General features: G+C 41.2%; 1 protein-coding gene across 10 annotated transcripts in view; it reads left to right on the plus strand.

Moving 5' to 3' along the window:
* Positions 1-23617, plus strand: part of ESRP2 (epithelial splicing regulatory protein 2) — a 66046-nt gene that overhangs the window by 27912 nt on the left and 14517 nt on the right. For 8 of the 10 annotated variants that reach the window (XM_044987445.1, XM_044987443.1, XM_044987449.1 and 5 more), the window contains 12 exons: positions 5259-5372; positions 6773-6887; positions 7638-7736; positions 7866-7926; positions 9548-9658; positions 11968-12100; positions 12511-12553; positions 13446-13747; positions 17030-17251; positions 18762-18960; positions 20278-20473; positions 21229-21406. In XM_044987445.1, coding sequence (XP_044843380.1) covers positions 5259-5372; positions 6773-6887; positions 7638-7736; positions 7866-7926; positions 9548-9658; positions 11968-12100; positions 12511-12553; positions 13446-13747; positions 17030-17251; positions 18762-18960; positions 20278-20473; positions 21229-21406 — 1773 coding nt within the window. The remainder of the gene's footprint in view (positions 1-5258; positions 5373-6772; positions 6888-7637; positions 7737-7865; positions 7927-9547; positions 9659-11967; positions 12101-12510; positions 12554-13445; positions 13748-17029; positions 17252-18761; positions 18961-20277; positions 20474-21228; positions 21407-23617) is intronic. The other 2 variants (XM_044987446.1, XM_044987451.1) reach the window with 1 other exon arrangement.

Raw genomic sequence — 23617 nt, forward strand, 5'->3', positions numbered from 1 at the left:
AATTTAAAATATCTCCTGCTTGCACTTCTTTTGTATGGACTCTGTGCATCTTCGGAAGCATCAGGCACAAAGCTCATTGTTGGTGTCCTTTCATTGAGAATCTGTAGTTAAACCCTACAGCTATTTCTAGTCCTCCCCCTCCCCCCTTTTTTGTGCAAATATTTGTTGGCTTTTTATTGTATCTATCTCAGAAAATAGCTACAGCAAAACAGTAAGGTGCTGCATCTAATGAAAAAACAGACAGCTCCCCACTTTCCATTATTACAGGGAGGCTCTTTGCTTCTGGGCTGTGGATGTGGCAGTCTCCAGAGCTGCACCTCTGAGGGGCTTCCACCCCTCTGGAATTTGCTTGTCTTGCTGGTGTTTATATTGCAGTTGAGGTATTTTGAGCACTCTTAGATCTTAATCTCTGGGTTTTATGCAGTGGCTGAAAGTCTTCCTTAAACAATAACCTGCTGTGTTGTTTCATGTTCTTCAGACCTTTGACTCTCATCTGCTCTGAACACGAATTCTTAAACCGCAGGCTAAATATTTTAGGAGAAGACCATCCTTCTGAGCCCAGTTAAATTTTTGTGCGTGTATGAGGGTAGACAGAGGGACTATTGTGGAAACTTCAAAAGAAAATGTTTGTTTTGTTTGAAATTTTACAATAAAGAAATATCACTTTTTACAATGAAAAATCTTTAATTTTGAAAATTTTGTTTTACTTTTTTTTTTTTTTTTTTACTTTCTCTCACTTCTTGTGGTGATGGTGGCGGTGGTGGTTTTTGTTGTGAGAGAGTTATTTCTATTTTGTTCTTATGAAGAAAAAAATAGTGATGGGTGTGGGCGGAAATGTTCTCTCCCTTTCACATTTTTTTTAAAATATGAAAATTGAAAGACAGTAACATTTTCCCTTTGCTTCTCCCCCCCCCCACACACACCCCGGTGTGTGTGTGTGTGTGTAGAAAAGCAACACCTTTTTTACTCTGGAAAAAGAATTACTAATACTCTTTTCCCATGGAGGTTGGGGGCAAAGGGGGAAAAAGTGAGAAATCTAACAGTATCTTTCCCAAACTTACCTTCTCATCCTTTTCCCTCTTTTTTTTTTATACTGCAAAAGTGTTGGGGGGGGGGTGAGATTTTTTTTCACTTTCTAATCTTAAACAGTGTACTCCACCTTTTTATTTAATTTAATTTTATTTATTTATTTATTTTCCTTGGAGGGGAAGAGGGAGTAATTTGAGAGATGGGAGAATGGTCTTACTGTTTAAAATATATATTTTTTTTTCTCAAAAGAAATTGGAAATTGTTTTTCAAAATTTTTTCCCTTTTATCAAATGAAATGTTTTTTGGTGGAAGTTTCATTTGAAAAAAAAAACACCTGCTTTTGTAACATAACCTTTTAACTGGTTAACCTTTTGTTGATTTGATTGCTTTAATGGATAGTGAGACTGTGCTATTGGTGCAAAATGTGACAGAACCTTTGGTTCATTTCTTTCCTGCCGTAAATTTCATTCAGCCCTACCTGAATGTGGAATTCAACTGAACACCAGTGAATATTGGGAGCGGGGGAAGGGAAGGGAAGGGCAGAGTTTTTAGAATCTTCAGGCCAGTTGTAATTCCTTGTTCAAAATGTGTGCAAATTTTGCATACAATTTGCTTGTGCAGTTACCATTGTGGCAAGCAAAATGAGCTCAGTACATGCATTTTCACAGGACCGTGTCTTCGTTCGTGTGTGTGTGTGTGCGCACGCGCAACACCTAACAAAATAGAACCCTGATCTTTACATGGGCCTTTGGGCATTGCAATTAAAAAACCAAATAACTTGGTTTGTGTGTAAAATTGTGGTAGTAAGAGATGTACTTGCACATGTAAAATGACTGAAACGCTGGCCCTAAAACCTTTAAACTGCAGTTTCCAGTGGTTGCCATGGATTAGTAAATGCTTAAGATAGATATGTGCCGGGTGGGAATGAAAATCTGGGTATTGATGCTGAATAGCCTTTGTATGCCGTGGCACAAAGATACACGTCTCAAAACAGCTGTGACAGTTCATGAAACAATTATGTTTGTTGACTTGGGTAGGTTTCGCAGGCTGAGGGATTCTGTGCAGTTTGCTAGACAGAATCTTACTAAGCAGATCAGTTCATATTTTGGGAGGGGATTCAGATTAGTCTTGAAGCACAGAGTTTGTCTTCTCAAGACTATACATTGTGTGTACGTGCCTTCTGTGCTACAGTAGCTTTTGCCCCAATGAACTCTTACCCCTGGATCTCTTTCTGTGGTCACAGAATGAATCAAATGTTCGCTGTGCCATGCTACACACCTATAAAACAAACTGTAGAAGAGTACAGCATCGCCAGTCGTATTTGTTTGTTAAAGGGGAGGAAGTTTATCATTTTGCTCGTTTCAGTAGTATGCGTGCATGAAAGGTAAGTAATTTGAGGCTACTACTGTGGCAGCTATCTTGCTGAAGTAGCAATTTTAGGTCAAAGTAGCATGTCAAGGATGGAAACTTGTACTTTTTTGGCATGAGAACCAAATCCCCTTCAAACTCAATCCCCCAGTTGGATTGGTGTGATTTTTGTTTTTGTTTTGTTTTAATGAAAGGGATTAAAGAGTCAATTTTGAGTTCCCAGATGCCATCTCCACATGGTGCCTAGATACTATAGTAATGAGCACAAATGCATCCTGGATGAGAGAAGTGCTAGGAGGGAGAAAAGCATCATTAGTGACCTGGCTGCTTTGCTAGGAACCTGCCATTGCACAGTTTATGGGCATGTGGAAGTACTTAATCTTCTTCCTTTGCCTCTAATGATCCATCTGTGCAAGAGAGTCTTGGACAGGGCAGAATACTGGAATCTTGAGTCTGCTGGAGAGTAGGGGCGAACTGAGAGGAGACTGGGAAGGGTGCAGGCCTGCCTGCTTATAGCGCCTGCAAGGGGAAGGAAATGAGGGAAAGGAATGTTTGCAGACTTGTCTCCTTCCTTCCTCCCAGGACGCAGCCCACTTTAGTTATTACTAGAGGCTTCCACAAACTCCTCTTCCTGTGTCCCTCCTATTCCTTCCCCAGAGGAGATGTGTGAATTAGGAGAGGTGCTCTGCAGCAGCAGCCTCTGGAAAAAAGCCAGTGAGACCTGGGGGAGAGGAAGACTATGAAAGCCAGCATGGGGGATGAAAAGCTTTTCCTGTGGCTGACTTATACCAGTTAGAGTTACCATTCATTTGCGTTTTCCAGGATATTGCCTCTCTCTTGAGCCGCCATCCTCTCTCTGGGTGGATTTTTCAAATAACAGGAAATGTCCAGGGTTTTTGCAGAGCAAAGGCTGCAGCTCCAGAAATAGCCCCAATTTGTTGGCTTCCTGATCGTTCCCTCCCCTGCATCGGCAGCTGGATTGGTCCATTCACCTGCAGCTACAGCTGCAGGCTCCCAGCCCTGGGGAGGGGGGTCCCGCAGGGAAGCACTGATTGACGGCTGTCGCTGTGTCCTGGGCTTGCGCCAGCCCCCTACCACTGTGACAGTGAGTGACACCGCCCCCCACCTCCAGTGAGTAACCCCACTGCAGGTACCCCCTTTACCTTCCCCAACTGTACCTCTCCTCCAGCTCCCCATTCCCCACAGTGTCCTCTTTTCGGAAACCTGAAATATGGTAACCCTATTACCCCTTTCTTCAATAAGGCTCAGTGGCTCTGACTTTGCCCTGTGCTGGGCATTCAGAGGAAAAGTGTCTGTCTCTCTCTTTTTTCTGACAGTCTCTTGGCAGAACACATCCCGACACATAGAGCAAAATTCAGCCCTGACATAAGCTGGTGAAACGCTCATAGAAACTGATGGAAGTTGCACCCATTCAAACCTGAACCTCTAATCTGTGCACAGAAGTAGCCCTCATGTTAATCTGGAACACCTTTATATTAACAACCTGCCTCTTCCTTCCAGTTCACTTTCAACATTGCTGCAAAGCTCACCTGTCTCAAATTAATTAAAACATTTAAAAAAAAAAAGTTTATTACCAAAAATCGGACCTAATGAGGGTGCTACAAAAAGTACTCTGCCTTAACCACTCATATCCTCTGGGCTTGTCTCTCCTTGTTGCGTCTTAAAGCCTGATGCTGCAACACTTGGTCACCACGTTGATCTCATGTGACTAATTGCTTGTGTGATAGCTGCAGAATCAAGCCTTTAAGCTGTAACGTCTGAAGAGCAGAGACGGATTGTGGATCTGTATAGTGCCATGTATGCTTGTCTAAATGAATAGGTGCAGCAATAGTGCAAAGATAACCACTATTCTAAAAAGCAAACTGCAAGGAAAAGCCATTACTGAAAGAAACGTGTGGATGCTGAATCATGCTATTAATTATTGTTTTGTTTGTGGTACAATGCAACCCCCTCCCTGCAAGAATGTATGCATAGGGGGGGGCAATTTAAACTAATTATGTTTGTCCCCTTGAAAATTATCTCCGCTTATCAAATCAGTAAATAGCTTGTTAGTTATGGTAATCCCTATATCAAGGCCTCTAGCACTGATATAGATTGATCAAAAGGATAGAAATTTATGTACAAGGATGGAAAATAACATTTTAACAATCCAGAAATTAGGGGCAAACAATCCTTTTCCTAGTGAGGCTCAACACTGTTAGCCTGAAAAGATGGGATAGCTTTGTGTTAATGTTTACTGTACCATATCTCTAACATTCTTTTGCCTTTGCATAGACTCTTACAAATTCATTACTCAAGACATCAGACCTCAATTTGTTTGGTTTTGATTAGCATGCGGTTGTTAAAATACCAATAAACCCTAAAGAGTAGCATCCTAGCTCTTGGGTTTTTTTTTATTAAGCTTAAAAACAAAATAAAACTTGGGTCCAGTTTAGTTCTAGAAGTGGTGTTGCAAAATCAGTGTTGTGCTTGGTCTAATATTCTCTTGCTTTCAACAGAAAACTGATAGTAAGGAGTCCAAATGTTTGAACCTTACTGTTACAATGACAGCTTCCAACAATTTTAACTCCTGCTGAAATGCCTGCTTTCTGGTTTTAGGGCGGGATTTGTCCTTGTGGTATAAATCTCTGTCCTGTAATTGCCTAATAGCTGTCTGTCTGCCCTTCAGATAACGGGAGCCCCATTCTCTTCTATCAGTTGTGATCTTTCAAAGATTATCATTGTGTTTAATTTCCTTTTTATCTTTGGAAATACATTTGGTAAATAAAATTTATAAAGCAGTAAGATGGACTGACAAGCTAAACCATCAATAAAAATGAACTTTACCACTTTATTTTTAGTTTAGCCAGCTGATCTCCAGTGATTTGAAGTTATTGGGAAGAAGCTCTTACACACTCTGCACAGATGGCCAGTTGCTCATTCGGCAGGTCCTCCACCCAGAAGCATCCAAAAAGGTATGAGAGCAGAGCTTGGTGTGGAAGAAACAGTCCTCTATTTCAAATCAACAAAGAAAATATCCTGCATGTTACTCATACACCTGAGACACATAATGCTATTCCGGGAAGTAAGATGTTTCAGTAATATTTATTGGTGGCCCCTGTAGCTAATAAAATAGTGGTGTTGACTGACTCTAGGAAGAGTCTGCTTCTTGGCTGGGAGGATGGTGGCTATAATAATGGGGCGCCAAAGGTGTGGAGTGTAAAGCAGAAAAAATATGGAAAGGCAGTAGATTAAAAGGACTCTTCATCCCTTCTACCTATTTCTGTCTCCCTCCCCCCCAAAACACTGGAGACAGAACAACTGTTCCTACCAGACTGAGGGATGGGCCTCACTCAGTTGTGAGGTTTCTTCCCTCCCCGCTCCCCAACATATTTTTGCATCATCTTCAAACATTATTAAAACCTCTTTACAACCCTCAGACCCTGGCTTTTGTAACTTCTCCATAGGGCAGTGGTCTCCAAAGTGGGGTGCGCAGCAGGAGGAGCGCCGCCAGAGCAGCGCTGCTGCTCCCCCCCGCCCCCCCGGAGGTTTGGCCGGGAGTCTGAGCAGCTTTTTGCTTTGACAGTTCGGCCGGGAGCAGGGGGTACATGCTCAAAAAAATTTTTACTGATGGGGTGCGCGATCAAAAAAGTTAGGTGACCACTGCAATAGGGTTCTCATGACTTTCCTTAACGATTCAATCCTAACAAAGGTGAGTGCTATTTTGCTTGGATGAAATCAAACTTCACAAAGCACTAGCAGAGAAAGAGACTACTGAAATAGACCTGGGTTACCACCTGTCCGCTTAGCTTGTTTATTTGTAGGAAGGGAGGAATAATGTTTAATGCAGCACTTATTTCCAGAAATCTGTTTTATCCTATATTGGGCAAAGTGATTGGAAAGTATTTTCTATACTATTACAATTTTCCTTTTTCTTTTCTTAAATTTTTTTTTTTTTAACATTTTAACCTGTGGTGCTTATCTTTTGGAGTCCCCTTGCTTTTGGCAAGAGCACAGAAGAAAAAGATACAATATCCTAAATGGGAACCTTAATATAACAGCACCACTCAGTTTTTAAAACTAGTAACTGTTTTGCATGGACTTATATCTGGGAAGCTATCCTGATTTGCTACTCTAGGAGCGTATATCCTTGCAGTCAGTGACACCAACTATTAGAAGTTGGTGATAAGAGAATTAAATTGCAGGGCTGTAATCGGAGAGGGAAAGAGTAGATCTGGTATAAAATAAAAATTTATGATATAAAATAAACTGTGCCCAGGTAAGGTCCTTGTTCAACCCCAAAAAACCCTAATTGTCCTTTGCTGGGATGTGACATTCATAATGTTAATTTATTTTCTCCCTTCCTTCCTTGTAGAACTTCCTGCTGTCAGACTGCTTTTATTCATTTTATGATCTACGCAAGGAGTTTCACACGTGCTACCCCAATTCAGCCCCCGTGAAGGATCAAACTATCAAATCCATGGCAGACTGTATCCTTTTGATGTCACTTCTAAACCATAATTCTCCGTGCAATTGTTTATAGTTTTCATCCCACTAAATTAATTGGAAGCTGGTTTTAAAAATTCATCTCTACATAGAGCTGAAAGAGTTTTTAACATAACCCTGAAGATAGTGTTGCAGTCTTCAGCTGTTAACATATTTTTTTCACATTTAGTCTTCTGTCTAGTAATGAGATTTAGAATGAGTTCGGTACACTTACAGGGTTTTTTAATTCTTTGTGATATTGACACAAACTTCGCCTTAAAAGAAAATGCTTATCTAGCACTTGAGTAAAATGATCTTCTCTAGAACTGAGCACCTGAAGATGCACATCGAAGTACATTTGTACTTGCAGTTGGTAATAGTTCTGAGTGTCTGACCCAGAGGGAGGCTAATGTTATAAAAAAAAAAAAAAACCAACCTTACTCTGAGGGAGGAATTTTGTGGTCCAGATGAATACAGTAAAAGATCAGGTGTGTTTATCAGGGATAGTAGGAACAACTCCAAGTTTTGTAAACTTAGGCTGAGATGATGTCAGCTATCAGTAGTTTTCAGAATGTTGACCAATAAAGTGAATATTAACCAGTTTAAGAGCAGAGTGACACACATGCAGCGGTCACATGTCGCTGTTAAAGTTGATCTAATTGGATTGTCAGTTTTGTGTTGACAATAGCAAAGCCTTATAACTTGTTGACAAATGATTGTGAAATCCTTTTTATTTTCTTTGACTCGCTGTATAGATATAGGCTTAGAGACAGATGAAACAGAGGAGGACTTTGGTGTATGGCAAGTGAAAACCATGGTGGCTATTATTTTCAGCATGCTTTCTGAAACCTGCAGTAAGTGGGATATTTGTATGGGATTCTCTTGGGAAGAGGCAAAATATCTTATTAAATTGTCAAGGGCATTTTCACTGCTGCTGAAATAGCTGTTGTTCAGGACTATATTTTAACTTAATCTCTTATTAGTTACAGATTGCAGATTTACTGACCCTGAAACTGTGAAATACAAGTATGAAACAGGTCCCTGGTAAGTGCCTTTGTTGCTGCAGTTTTTAGCTGATATGGGTTTTAGCTACATTAGGAACACTTTGCAAACATTTTCCATCATTGCTAACCAGTTCAGCCCCACTGGTGGTAGTAATGTTGGGAAGCCCCAGTGTAGACAGGTTGCCACTGATATCTTAATCACTGTCATCTAGCCCTGCTCTGAGTATGTGCAATTGTTATAGTGCATAAAATGCTGGTGGTCCATATACACTAGTGATGGACAAGACTAACATCAGTGGAGCTGAAACCGTTTAGTCAGTAGAAGATAAATATTTAGAAACTGTCTTTAGCATGGACAGGGATAGTATCTTGTACACACTAAACCAATATAATCTGTCATGCAGTATACCATTTTCTTTCTTTCAGTACAGAGGGATGGTAAAAAGGAGCAATTGTACTGTACACTGTATTGCAAACTGTCTTACAAACGGCAGTTGAAGCTAATGTAAGGAACAGAAGATAATTTGAGGGATTCTGGGACCTTAGTAGAAGGGAGCCTTTGCACTCTAATGGCAAAAAGAGTGAGAGAGCTGCGTGATATGTAAATGCTGGTTACTTGCTGTCCAGTCAGAGACTGTTTAGAAATCTCCTACAGATTCTCTGACCTCTGGGGATTGCTGCTTTCACTCAAACTTTTAAACAAAAGTTGTTGATTAGCAGTGATATAAATTGCACCTTGGCTCTTTCTCACTTTAGTTGCCGGTATCACTAGCAATGTGCATTTAGGTTCATATAATGCCCTATCGTGTGGTGTACTGTGTATATTAATGAGTGGGTATTCAGCATCTGGTGTGGATAATTCACAGGTGACCAGGAAATTATTTTTCTCTTTCTCTCTGCTGGAATTTTCCAATCAAGTTATAGAAAGGAAGAGACTGGAAGGGATAGGGGTAAGATAACCTACCCCCTTCCAATCAGAAGTGGCAATTAAGATGAGCTTGCCCTTTGTAACTGTACCATGAAATGTCTCAAGTTATATTGGATACCATTCTCTTTGCCCAGAGATTCTCACTTTATATCTCGACAAACTGTTCCTAAATTAATGTAATTCCTTCATTTTCCTCTAAGAGGAATTAAGCTTTTGTCTCTTTGTGCTATTCTAAATTGTGGCTTGGGGGGAGAAAAGGTGGAGATCTAAAATGTGTTTTGCTTTTGAAAGAAATTGCAGTAACCAGGAGTTCTGCTGTCTAAAACCTGTTTGATCAAACTTATCATTAGTGATGGTGTGCAAACCATCTTCCAAAGGATTGTTGACCCTAAATCACCTCTAATAATCTCATGAATCTAATTCAATTCCCTGCAGACTTGTTACTGTACGTTTTGGCTATTGAAAACAAAAATACAACACCTTTTTGAGTGATGGGATGGCCTCACAGCATATTTCAAGGTCTTATATAGGTATTATTCATAGTAGCTTGCTTCTCATTTCAGTCAAGAAAGGGAATGATTAGAAAAATCCCAACAGCAAATATCCCAGTGGTTTTAAGACATTCTCTGTGATCCATGTGCTGAATTAATACTTACAATGAAATTTAGTAGTAATAGTGTAAAAGAAAACTTGGATTAATTACCTTGAATTTTACTATTCTCTTTTTCTGCAGTAGTAAATCTGAAGCAGTAGACAGCGAAACAGTAATACGTGCTAGAGGTTTGCCTTGGCAGTCTTCAGATCAAGATATTGCCCGTTTTTTCAAAGGACTCAATATTGCCAAGTAAGAGTGCTACATCCGGTCTAATGCTGTGTTGCTTTGTTTTTATCATCAGCCTTTATTTTGTAAAGGAAGTGCTAACCCTGTGTGGTCTTCCTCATCCGTGCAGTTCACAAAATTCAGGAAAGGTTCCAATAAAAGATTTTTGCCCCACCTTTACTAATTTGTTCTTTCTAGTGTGCACTAATTAGTACAAACTTGGAGCTATTACCAGCCATCATGTTCAGCAAGACACAATCCCTCTGTGTCCGGTTTTGTCATTGATGAAATAGATATGGGGTAGGCAACCTATGGCACGAAAATGCGAGCTGATTTTCAATGGCACTCTCACTGCCCAGGTTCTGGCCACTGGTCCAGGGGGCTCTGCATTTTAATTTAATTTTAAATGAAGCTTCTTAAACATTTTAAAAACCTTATTTACTTTACATACAACAATAGTTTAGTTATATATTAGACTTATAGAAACAGACCTTCTAAAAACATTAAAATGTATTACTGTCACGTGAAATCTTAAATTAGAGTGAATAAATGAAGACTCGGCATACCACTTCTGAAAGATTGCCGACCCCTGAAATAGATTATTCCTCACACAGGACTTGTGGTAGAGTGAGGAACTGATCTAGGTTTTCTGACTCCTATTCTTAAGATTTTAGCCTGTAACCAAAATACCCATCTTCACCCTCCTCACAAGACTATGAAGCAAACGAAGCATTTCTTGAACAAGTAAATGAAGAGGGGAGATTTCTTTCATTAGAACATGCACCACAAATTCACTTGTTGCTATCACTACGGGTACAAGCTCTTAGTTGCAGTAGTCAGGGTTCAGTCAAAGATTAATATGAGCTAATTGGGGAAGAATTAATTTGGGGCTAATGTTTCAGGATTCTAGTCTAGCTCTTAAGAAGAATGGTCTCGGAAGCCCACAAGTATTGTTTGGAAGAAATGTTTGTATAATTCTAACTTGCAGATATGCTAATTTAGCATAGCTTCCAACTGATATCTAATTTACATATTTAGAGATGAATATATATACTTCATTATGCAGGGGTACCAGCATATTTCCATTTGAAAAAGTGAGGGGAAATTCCCAGACAAAACACAGTAAGCTGGATGAGGAAGTTAGTTGTAAATATATATCAGTTAGAAGGCAGAAAAATTTTGAACCTTTTTATTAATGATGATAAAGACTAGAACGCCAGGAAGTGATACATTAAAACAAAATTTAAGAAGGGGAAAAATTGGAAAGGTCTAGAAATGCAGAGCCAAGGTACCCAGAACAACCTTTTCTTTGGTTCTGTAGCACCTCCTTACTTTCATCTTCCAGTTGGTATACTCTTACCTAGTTTGTAAGATGTGATTTTTCCATTAATAAGTTAACAAAGCTCTGAATAAGTTTTCCTAAAGATTTTGAAATCTTTTTACATTTGGGAAACCTATTCTATTTCTACAGTTTGAATATGAAAGGTAGTAAACCTACAGTATTAGTTTGATACAGAGGTTTAATAGAGATTGAATGTACAATTTAATGCACTGCGGCAGTCATTAGAATGCCCTACAGTACTGTACATGAGATTTCTGTTCGGAGGCTTATACATAGATAACACAGCTGTGTGTTTAACAATATTTCTCTGTTGAGAAGTACATGGCTTTGGGGAACAGTATAAAGTAATTGCCCCAATGTGTTGTGTGTGGTTTTTATTTTTTTATTATTATTTATTTTTAAATAGATGAAGGAGGCCAAGTCAGTTGAATTTATAATGTTCTGGTTGGTTGTTCCTGGGCTATAGCTACCAGGATCGGAATTGAAGTTGTTTGGGTGTACCATAACTCTATATTTATACATTATTCTCTAAATTTTGCAAGTTTATTTGTTTAACTTGAATTTTTTTGGCTTTTTAACTTCCATATTCTTTCAAAGATTTTTCCTAAGTTACCAATATGAATTTACAATTCTAAATCCACCTTTTCAGTTCTTTGTGAATTTACTTCACTTTTTAACTGTACATCAAGCATTTCTGCCTGTGGGAAGCACTGTAAAGTATTGATGGTATGGTGTGGTAAAACACTTGCCTCACTAATCTACCAAAGAAGTGGATTATATAGCAGAGCCATTTTTTTGTTTTGTTTTTGTTTAAATGATTTTTGGGTCAATAAATGTTGTTAGAGCTGTACTTTCAAAGTTTTTCCACTTTCTTAAAGCCTGGCCTCTGTATTTTCCTGCTGAATAAAAGAGTGGGGAATTATGTCAATGATGTATTATAAGGCATTGATGATTCAATCTTAGCTTTTACTTTGGGTTCTTGCTTTTTCAGAGGCGGTGTTGCCCTTTGCCTGAATGCTCAAGGAAGGCGAAATGGGGAAGCCCTAGTGCGATTTGTCAACCCTGAACAGAGAGATTTGGCATTGGAAAGACATAAGCATCACATGGGTAGCAGATACATTGAGGTAAAGAACTACAGCATGACAACATATCAGCCCCACTATGCTGGGAATGCAGCCAGTTTTAAACTAGTGCAGAAGGTTATCCCCCAGTGCAATACTGTGCTCTACAGACTTATTATATAACTAGAGGGGAATTGTCTTTCACTAACTTTGGGTTGGATATTCAAAGGAGACTAAGGGAGTTAGGCACCCAGCTCCTATTGACGGTCACTGGGAACTGAACCTCTGCCCTCACTAGCTGTTTCTGGAAATCCTATCCTTCGTTTGAGTTTTTAAAGTTACTTTTGTTGGTTGTTTAAAAAATGAGACATTCTGAAGTTTTACAGGGCTCTAGAAAATGTTACTTTTCAATTTAGTACTGACCATTGAACATTTTTCTGTTTGTTTAAATATAACCATTTTCTTGGTTTTAGGTTTACAAAGCAACTGGAGAAGAATTTTTAAAGATTGCTGGAGGTGAGTAATTTTAAGATAAACCTATTTACTAAAGTGTAATGTTTATTTCTACTCTTCAGGTGGGTGAGAACATAAAGGACTAATAAGTGACTTTTTCTCTTTGCACTTCAGAAGTTCATAGGGTCAAATACCGGATGCTTCCCAGCACAAGTAGACAGACGCGCGCTAGCTCTGCTTGAGCTGGTGCACTAAACTTAGCAGTGTGGCCATAGACGCTCAGGTGGCGGCTCAGGCTAGTCACACAAGTACAAACCCACTCAACCTCCGGGGTTTGTAGTTGGGTAGCTAGCCTGAGCCGCCACCTGTGCTGCCGCACTTACACTGCTATTTTTAGTGCTCTAGCTTTAGCAGAGCTTGTGTGTGTGTGTGTGTGTGTGTCTCTCTCTCTCTCTCTCTCTCTCCCCCCCCCCCCAGCGCTGTATACACACCCTTAGAGGGAGAAGAGAAACCTCAGTTGTTTCTGCTGTGGGCGATTCCTTGTATCTTGTATAAGCTCTTGGTTCTCGCTAATGCCAATAGATTTATGTGAAATACTTTCATGCACCTTTTGTTTTAAAATGTGGCACTTTTAAAGTAGTATACCCAGGAGCACGAAGGGGGGAGGGGAGAGAAGTCTCCATGCTTGTCAGTTGTTTTGTTGCTTGGTGCCAGCTACTAATCCTCCTGTCTCGCTCTTGAATGGTTTCATGTTGCTCTAAGCAACCAGTCAATGTACTTAGGGGTAGCTTCACATCAAGATGTGGTTCCTGAGCAAGTCTCTGGTACCATGGGCTGTACAGAACTGGTAGTTTATCAGGAGATGTCCATGCACCTTGTGTTGCTAGGTCTATTTGTCCTGGTTCCTCACTGTTTCCAAACTAAATGGACACACTTTTATTTCCTGTCCGGCCAGGCACCTCCAATGAAGTAGCCCAGTTCTTGTCCAAGGAGAATCAAGTCATCATCCGGATGAGGGGCCTTCCTTTCACAGCCACTCTGGAGGATGTCTTGGGGTTCTTGGGGCCTGAGTGTCCAGTCACAGGAGGGAAAGAGGGACTTCTCTTTGTCAAGTACCCAGATGGAAGACCCACGGGAGATGCGTTTGTGTTGTTTTCCTGTGAAGAATATGCACAGAATGCACTTAAAAAGCACAAGGAGATCCTTGGGAAACGTTACATTGAACTCTTCAGGAGCACAGCAGCAGAAGTCCAGCAGGTTGTAACTACTGGCTATGAAATCCAGAAAACTTACCTTTTCCAGTCATCTTCTAATGTTACCCTGTACTTGTAAATGCTGACCTTCACTTTAGGTCTTGCAAAAACAGTATAGTGGGAGCAGCTTTTCTGTTACATAAATCAAGTATCAAAGAAGACATTTTGATTATTGATTGCATAGTTTTTACACTTTTGTTGCATTGATTTTTTTTTTTTCTTCCCTCTCCTTCACACTGCCCATATCATTAGATAGAGATCATCAGATACGTCTTTTTCCTCCACTTGCCTGGCAAGTTTGAAACTGACTTAATTTTTTAACTTGTATTTTTATATTCAACAGTGGATCCCTAAGGGGTTGGGCTGCTTGAAAATCTGCAGCATTTTTTAAAAATTTGTGTGCCTAACCACAGAATTCTTCCAAACACTTTTTATATTCTGTTTACGTTTATAAATAGATTATAAGGGTTGATTGATTATTGATGTTTTACTACATGGTTAATCAATCATTAGAATCCAACAAGTTGTTTATAACCATTTATGACTCCCTCTACTTATAACCCATCTATAATACATACTGCTCATTATCTGTAACATGTTTGTAACATCCATTTGTAAATGGTTTATAACAAGGGTGGGCAAACTACGGCCCGGGGGCTGCATCCAGCCCTTCAGATGTTTTAATCCAGCCCTCGAGCTCCTGCTGGGGAGTGGGTCGAGGACTTGCCCCGCTCCGCATGGCTCCTGGAAGCAGCAGCATGTCCCCTCCTCCGGCTCCTACGCATAGGGGCAGCCAAGGTGCTCTGCACACTGCCCCCGCACCAAGCACCACCCCCGCAGCTCCTCTTGGCTGGGAACCGCGGCTGATGAGAGCTGCAGAGGCAGTGCTTCTGGACTGGGCAGGGTGCAGAGTCGCCTGGCTACGCCTCCGTGTAGGAGCTGTCGAGGGGACATGCCGTTGCTTCCGGGAGCTGTTTGAGGTAAGTGCCACCCAGAGCCTGTGCCCCAGCCCTCTCCAGCACCCCACCCTCCTGCCCCATCCCTGACCCCCCTCCCACCCGCCGAACCCCTCGGTCCCACCGTCCTGCACCCCAGAGCCCGCATTGCCAGCTGGAGCCTTCACCTTCCCCACATGCACCCCTGCCCCAGCCTGGAGCCCACTCCTGCAGCCTGAATCCTCATTTCTGACTCCACCCCAGAGCCTGCACCCTCAGACAGAGCCCTCACTCCCTCCCACACCCCAACCCCCAATTTCGTGAGCATGTACGGCCCACCATACAATTTCCATACCCTTGGGCCAAAAAGTTTGCCCACCTCTGGTTTATAAAGAGCTATAATAGAACTGTAATATGGTGTGTGATTAAAACTCAGGTACAGTCAAGGATCTTGTTAAAATTTGGTCATTTTAGGGACATCTAGAGTTTTTGAGAAGTGCCTAATAGATTTTTGAAGAATAGGAATGAAATTCTCAATTTCCCCCCCCAACAACCTGACTTTCCTTCCCTCCCCTACTCCACTTACTTTCTCTCTCTCACTGTACTCCTAGATATCTAGTAATATTGTAAAAAAATTAACCCTGGCCCATTTCAATTAAACATCACTTCAGAAAGTAACAACATTTCTTGTCACCAGCAAGCTGAGCCTTTGAAATTACCATATTTAAGGAGATATGGCAGACTACCTGTTTTGGGATACTGTATTCATAGACTTTAAGGCCAAAAGAGACCATTATGATCATCTAGTCTGGCCTCCTGCATAACACAGGGCATAGAATTTCATCTAGTAATTTCTGCATTTTTTTTCCTGTTTGCGCTATATCATATGGTATACTTTTATCCAAGTAAGCAGTGAGGCAAGTGGAAGAATATCTATGCTACATGTTAATTGCTGGTGTTTATCAACACCACTGTGCCCATAGACATAGAATAGTCTATTAAACCTGACACAGCTATAGTAAAACCCATTTTGTAAATGAAATGGCATCGGCTTGTGGTGTTCGTTGTTGTTATGTCCTTGAGGGAGGATAATTCCATTGAGTGCCTAAAAATTCATGTCCTACTACTCCAGTCTCCTTGACTAAGGAGAACTTCATAAGGCTGCATTCACACTAGAGGAATATGCTGCTGCTTGCTTTATCAGAGGGGGTCTCTGAAGTGAGGCACTCATACATCATGCTGATCCAAGGAGCAATAGTCCAGTTCTGGGAATTGGAGCCCAGTTGTTCACATGGCAACGGGGAGCCCTATCTATAGAGCGAGCTCACTGGCTAGTGTTAAAATAGACAAAACTGCAGTAGTCAAAACAATAACCGTCTGATAGTTGAGAAACCTTCCCTTTAGTAATGTGTATACTTAGAGCATTAGATTGCTCCTACTGTTTCTAATGAAGCACAACAGTCCAAGTGGAATCACTGCTGACAAAATTAAAGCCTGCTATTGAAGTCTGCCTCTTCTTTGCTGCACCGACTAGTGTAACCTGTTTGTCTGTCCTAACTTATTTTATTGCTCATACTCTGTAATTAGCTTTTGAACAATAAGTCCCAACAGCCTCTTCTGGCAGTGCCACGTGTTTCCAATTATCTCTTTCTCTCCCTCTCTATATTTGTCCTTTGGGAGAGATCAGAGAGCAAATAAAATGTTAACAATGGGGGACTGAGAAAGATGGGCATCCACTGCTTTTACTGTTCTTTTTATTCAAGAACTCTGCATGGTAGCTACGGGAGCATTGACTAAGTAGTAGTAATATTTAGCTCTTACAAAGTGCTTTACCGTGGAAAGCAGGAGAGTAGAACTTTATTTAAAAAAAAAAAAGTCTTTTTTAAAGATACATAGCTGTATGTGAAGTACCTTAATTTAATGAAGTATCTGTAACTGGTAATTGTACCAATTTGGGTTTATCGGCGAGCCTGATGTTTTCAAATGCTGCATTTTGGGATCCTGTAAAATAAGTAACTATAATCTACTTTTGTCTTTTATTTAATGAGATTGGTAGAAACCTAAATGGACCCTTCTAAATTCAATTTGTCAATGGCTCTATTTAGATCTTCCCCCTATTTGAAACTGAAAAGTGCCAAAAAAGCGCTGCTACGCCCCCCGTCCCGCCCGCCCCCCCCCCCCCGCAAAAAAAAAAGAAAAGAGAAAAGAAAAGCTGGGACTATTTTATATATACAACATTTTTTTGCCTGTTCTAAAACAGTTGGTTATGTTTCAATGAATGCTGAAGACCTATTTGTACCCCATAAGGGTTTTTAACTCTTATCCATCCACTTATGTTTTTTTGCCGTTAGGTGCTTAACAGATACTTGTCAACACCTCTCATCCCCACTCTTCCAACTCCCATCATTCCTGTCATCCCCCCGCCTTACACCATTGCTGCTGGCAGCATCCGCGACTGTGTCCGGCTCCGGGGCCTTCCTTACACAGCTGGCATTGATGACATCCTGGAATTCATGGGAGACGCGACAGCAGATATCAAACCACATGGAGTCCACATGGTCCTTAATCAACAGGTAACAGAACTTTGCAGGGAGGCTGGCTCACCTTCTGATTAAAGACCAGGCCTAGGAGTCAAACCTGATCTCTCTTCCTGACTCTGCCTCTGATCTTATGTGACCTTGCAAAAGTAGCTTCTCCTCTTTAATAAAACAGGGCTAGTGTTTACTGTGATCTTAGCACTGTGACGCTTTTAATAGCGACCACTGATTCCTGCTGCATGGAGTCAGACATAAGGGTGGCAGGGGAGAGGGTTAAATTAAATCAATGATTCTGAGCTCCACCCCTTCCAGGATTGGTAGGGGATGGAACTGTGATCAGCTCTCTCTACTCTGCACTGGTGGCTATCTTTAAATCTTCCCCCACAAGTAGGTCCAGTGCTGTGGGAAACATAGAGGGTAGGAATGAGGTTTTTTTTAAATAGCATCCCTGCTTAGCTACTGGGTTCACTGAACTGCAATGGGAACAGTGAGCCTGGTCTGGCTGCCTGAGCAGCAGCAGCACAAGATGGAACCGCAAGCGACTTTGTCCTGTTCCAGGGAGTTACCATAATATCCCTACTTTTGGGTGTGGTCCACAGGAAGCCCTTGCTTTTGTAGAGCAGCTAAATTGGAACTGGTTTGAAGATTAAATTTTAGCTTTTGTGAAACATTTTGGAAGAAGGAGAACATTTGTCGTTTGGTTTGAAAAGTCTCAGGATTTTGGAGGGTTTTGATGGAAAAGTGTTCATTTCTAATTTAAAAGTTCTGTTTGTGTTTTTTGGGTTCATTTTAGAGGTTTACATTTTGTCTTCTCCCTCCAGCTTCTTCCATTTTTTTTGTACAAGCAGAAAACTGGGAGAATATTTTTTAAGTGTCTTACTTCCTCCCCCCCACTTTTTTTTCTACTAAAGGGGAGGGAGTATGAGAGAGAGAGAGAGACATACACCCCTACAAATCAAAATTGAACAAACTTTTATTTTTTAAAAAAAGGTGTTGAAAAATATTTTTTCTTAATAAAAACAAATTATCGTTTATTTGAAAAGCCACTTTTCATCAGCGTTTTTTTTCCTGTCTCTGAGAACAGCCATGGTGTTCTGTGCTCCATAGCACCACAAACCTGGGAATCAATTTGTAACATGGCTTTATAGTTTACTGAAGTAAGGCTTTAACTGGAATTGGTAGTGTGATGTTTTGCTTCCATTACTAAATATAACCAATGATTTAATGAAGTAAGTTTGGCCAGTCACTCCTTGAAATTATTATGCTGCAGGGTTTCAATAAACACTTGGTCTTAACATTTGTCTGAAATTCAGGCATACCTTATGCTTAGGGTGCCAACTGTCTAATCACACAAACCCAAACACCCTGGTCCTGGCCCTGCCCCACCTCTTCCCTGGGGCTCCGTCTCGCTCCCTCCATCTCCCCTCCCTCCATCGCTTGCTCTCCACCACCCTCACTCACTTTCACTGGGCTGGGGCAGGGCAACCCTACTTATTGCTCTGGGAAGTCGAATGACTCTTAGCATGATCTGTTCCCGATTCCTCAGGGACGACCATCAGGTGATGCTTTTATCCAAATGAAATCTTCTGATAGAGCCTTTTTGGTGGCCCAGAAGTGTCACAAGAAAATGATGAAGGACCGCTACGTGGAAGTGTTCCAGTGTTCAGGAGAGGAGATGAACTTTGTTTTAATGGGTGGCACTTTAAATCGTAGTGGCTTATCCCCACCGCCATGTAAGTTACCATGTAAGTCTCCAATTCTTCTGCTCTCTGCTGCTAAAGGCTGATATGTGGTAGGTGCTCAAGCTCTGTGGCCTTTCATCTTTTTGACTTGGGTTTTGCCGTGATCAATAATCATCCATCTGTATATAGCTGAGATTGGAAGTTGTTCCCTTGGGCAATAATGGGAGTGATTGAAGCATTTTTATTATGTTTTCGGTGGTGAATAGATGTCAGAGATGCCTTGCCAGTGAATATGTTGCGCACTTTTGCTTTTATGGGTGTACTGTTCTTCTGAGCTCTGCAGTAGACTTGCCTGTAGTGAAACCTTTTTGGAATTGGATTATTTTGTTTTCAAATTGGAAGACATTCTTTACTATAGCTGCCAGTGAATGTTCTTGCTATTCTGCCTCTGAGCATTGAGAAGGTGCTACTCTTGGGGATAGCTTGTTTTTGAAGGAAACATCCATTGGGATATATTTCTAATGGAGTCTGTGGTGGGGGGGTGAAATTGGATGGATTTTACTGGCTGTCATCTGTGAACAGTATTACTATCCCTACTATGTACTGAACACTTCCAGCGAATTAACAATTTGTCTCTTTCTTAAGAATATATAAATACTACAGTGATTATAATTTAACATATGGGGCTTTACTGTGGGCTGATGATTTCCATTCAAGCTTGTTTGATTACCCAATCACAATGTGGATATGTTCAAAACATTAAACTATAGATGGCCAAATTTTTCAAAAAAAAAGCAAGGTGTGCAGTCGCATGCTTAATCTTTATATGACAAACAGGTATCTGTGCATGCAAATGAATTTAATTAGCCATTTGTATTTACAATATCCTGATATGCTTATCAGTCTGCAGTAGTTGCATGCAGACTGTCGGTTGAGAATTGAAGGTACACTTGTGTACCTAGCTTCTTTGAAAATCTGTCCCACAGAGAGCAACTTCTGCTAGAAGGAACAGAAGTATAAGTGTGCGCACATGTGCGTCCAATGCCCTGCATTATCTGTTCACGTAGCTTCATACTTTCTTTGGCTAACTGTGCAGCTTTCTAGTATCCATTTTAATATGGCTGAGGCTATTCCTCTTCAAGCACTTGGTAGGTATTGTTTATTCCAAGTATCCCAGAAATCCTGTCATTCGCGTTGACATGATGGTGTTTCCCATTGAGAGAGGGTTTAGAGCAGACATTGTGTGAGCTTTAGTTCATTGTGGTCAGATGCTCTTAGCGTGGATAATAATCACGGAACAAATAATTCTTCTCCCATCTTGTTCCCACCCCAGGCCAATTCCTGGTTTTGATGGGTCTGTTTTTCTGGTTTGTTTTTTAGGTCTTTCTCCACCAGCGTATGCTGCTTTCCAAACAGCCGCAGCAGTGATCCCAGCAGAAGCAGCACTTTACCAGCCACAAGCCCTGTTATCCACAACCAGGACTCCCCAGGCTTCTGCTGCTGCCCCTCCAACTGTTACCTACTACCCGGCTCAGGCTGCTCAGCTTTACATGAACTACACAGCTTACTATCCCAGGTACAGTGGGGCTTGGTTGCCTTCTGCTACTTGATCTCAGAATCCATTTCTTTATAGGAAGGAAACTATTGGGTCACCTGTGCGTCCCTTTAATTTGTGTTTCTAATCTTGACAGTCCCGAGAGTTGCTGTTTATCAACAGGGACGACGACTGCGAAGGTGGCTTCATCTAGGCCTCTTAATGGGGCTTAGCCTTTGCCAGAGGGGATCGAGCCTCCTTCAGGCAAGCAAGGATGTTTTAGACACTTGGTATGTCTACAGTTCTATGTGAGATGTGATTGCAACCCAGTAGTCATACCGGCGCTTGCTTTAATCTAGCATGGGCTATACAAGCCTACCCAGAATGCTGGGTACATACTCGCGTTCATAGCCCCTGCCGGTGTCCATGACACCTCACCTTCATGGCTATTTTTAGCTGTGTCTGCTAGGGGTTAAGCCTACGCAAGCTGCAATCCCATCTCCAGTTGCAGTGTAGACATACCCATTGACAGTTTTTTAAATAGCCAGCTTATTATACTGGGAAGAGCCATTATCTGCTTGTCTGGTGGTTTAGAACTATTGATTTGTATTTACTCTGATGTAGCACTTCCTAGGTTTGCGGTAGGGTTGGGAATGAAGAGCATTCAGAAGCTCTTCCCCCGAGCTAATATTGACTCTTCAGTGAAATTGACCCACCTCAAACCTTTCTCCTACCTCAAGCCCTAAAGCCACCCATTGGTCACTGATAACCATTCTGCTTCACTTTTTCCTTTTCAGTCCTCCAGTGTCGCCTACCACGGTGGGGTATATTGCAGCTCCTCCTGCAGCGGTAGCAGCTGCTGCCTCAGCCACACACACTCCAATGCTGCCCCAGCCTGGAGCTTTAGTTCGTATGCAGGGCTTGCCTTATAACACAGGAATGAAGGAAATTCTCAGTTTCTTCCAGGGATACCAGGTTAGTATCCAGTCCCTCTCATCAACATCTACCTTTCTGTGACTTGGACTTCTGATAGCTATTGTTCTGTCAAGTATCAGAGGGGTAGCCGTGTTAGTCTGGATCTGTAAAAGCAGCAAAGAGTCCTGTGGCACCTTATAGACTAACAGACGTTTTGGAGTATGAGCTTTCGTGGGTGAATACCCACTTCATCCAACGAAGTGGGTATTCACCCACGAAAGCTCATGCTGTCTCCAAAACGTCTGTTAGTCTATAAGGTGCCACAGCATTCTTAGCTGCTGTTGTTCTGTGTCAATCTTAGTAAATCTTGGCTTTGGGGGGAAAAAAGGAAGGAACCTGCTGGCTATGCATTCCCTGTCGTATGGGCCACACCTGCACTGCACACCACTGGTGGCAGGGGGTAGGGTGCATGTAGCTACACGCCGCAGTGAAAAGCCTGCTGAGGCTACACTGCAGTGTGTAGTTAGTTACATGTGTCAATAAAAGGCTCTGGCAGAGGGGAGGCAACCAGGAGCTGCCGGAAACTTTCCCCGCTGCCTCCCCCCTGCCAAAGCCTTTACCCACCACCGTAGTCTTTCCCTGCAGTGGGGAAAGGCTCCGGCAGCAGGGAAATAGTGGCACACTACACTACTAAAAATAGCAGTGTAGATGGTGGGGAGGCATTGCATGGGTGCATAGAGAGCCATGTAGGGTACTTACGCAGAGGCTTTAGGTGTATCTTTACATGCCTAAGCAGTGCCTCACCATCTACACTGCTGTTTATACCCACGCTGGGGAGCATGCAGGGTACGCACTTACACACGGCTGTAAGAGTGTGCAGAGTACATGTACCCATGGTCAGCCAATGGTGGTGTGTTGCATCGTGGGTAAGGCAAGTTTTACAATCAGCACATCCCAAAATATATTCATGGACATTTCATTTTTGTTAATTATAGCAGTTCTGATTTTTTTTTTTCTCTTCAAATGTTAGACACATGACCTAGTGGTCAGAGCACAGGTATGAATGATAATTTCAGCATTGAAAGGCTCCCTCTGTGACCTGGGTGGGGAGGAATTGAGATGTGATATCTACCTACTTCAGAGGCATTTTACAAGGCCTAACATATTTCGCTGTTGACTGGAATTAATCCTCCAAACCATGATTTACCTTGAACAAATGCTCTATACACCATCAGTAGTTATCTAAATAATTATCAGGTGAACTGAATTCCAGTTAATGGGCAAGTGAGCATCAATCTACCATATAATATTTTATATATATATATATAAAAGATGAAGAACCTGAGCTGCATCCATGGGATATTCACATATTTGAATGTGTAGATTAGTATTCCCTGCATCTTCCTGCACACGTCAGATGAGCTTTGTTGATACGCCTGCTATCTAAATCTCTCTTCTGTAGCTGAACACTTGCAAAGGCAAAAATAAAATCATTCAGGAGATAATTTAATGTCTGTGAATAGCAATAAATGGTACAAATTCCAAACCTTTGATAGTAGGGATTAAATTGTACTGAAACATTTGGAAAAATGAAAAATTTGATGTAGGTTACATTAGGTCTCAAACTACCATCTGTGTGGTTTATAAATAGACTGTCCAGCCATACCAGCCCTGTTTCTGACTTTTACTCTCCTTTAGAGACTGCAATGCAGATGGGTTGGGGGTTTTTCTTGTTGGATAGGGGCAAACTTCAGGCAAGGAAAACACTCAGAATGAGGAGACAATCATTGTACGTTAATTTCTCCAAGATTCTTCTAAGTCTATAGTAGACTATGTTTTTTGTAATGCATGGTATCAGCTATGTGATCTTGTTTGGGCCACAGAAAACACTTAGCTATATATCTTAGGAGCTGTCTCTGATAATTAGGGTGGGAAGAAAACCAAGTCTTCTCCAGAACTAGTGTTGCTTAAACAGTGGAGATGGCCTCTTTGGTATTATTGAAATTGTATCGCTCTGGTCTTGCTAATTCAGAAAGAATTTTGCAGATTTTACACATTTTGGGTAATTTAATGGCTTCAAAACCACAAAGCTCTTGTGTAAATCAAGCACCACCTCTTGAATTCTGCTAAGAAATTTATCTTACTGTTTTTCTAATCAGCTGTGTTTTTTCATTTTGTCTCAGAAATTTTCTTTTAAGAAGTTCAAACCAAAGTAATGTGTACCTGTTTTTTGAGATATGACCGCTACTACTTATTCATTTATATTGATTT

Source organism: Mauremys mutica, chromosome 14, assembly GCF_020497125.1.
Source record: "Mauremys mutica isolate MM-2020 ecotype Southern chromosome 14, ASM2049712v1, whole genome shotgun sequence".
Taxonomy (NCBI): domain Eukaryota; kingdom Metazoa; phylum Chordata; order Testudines; family Geoemydidae; genus Mauremys; species Mauremys mutica.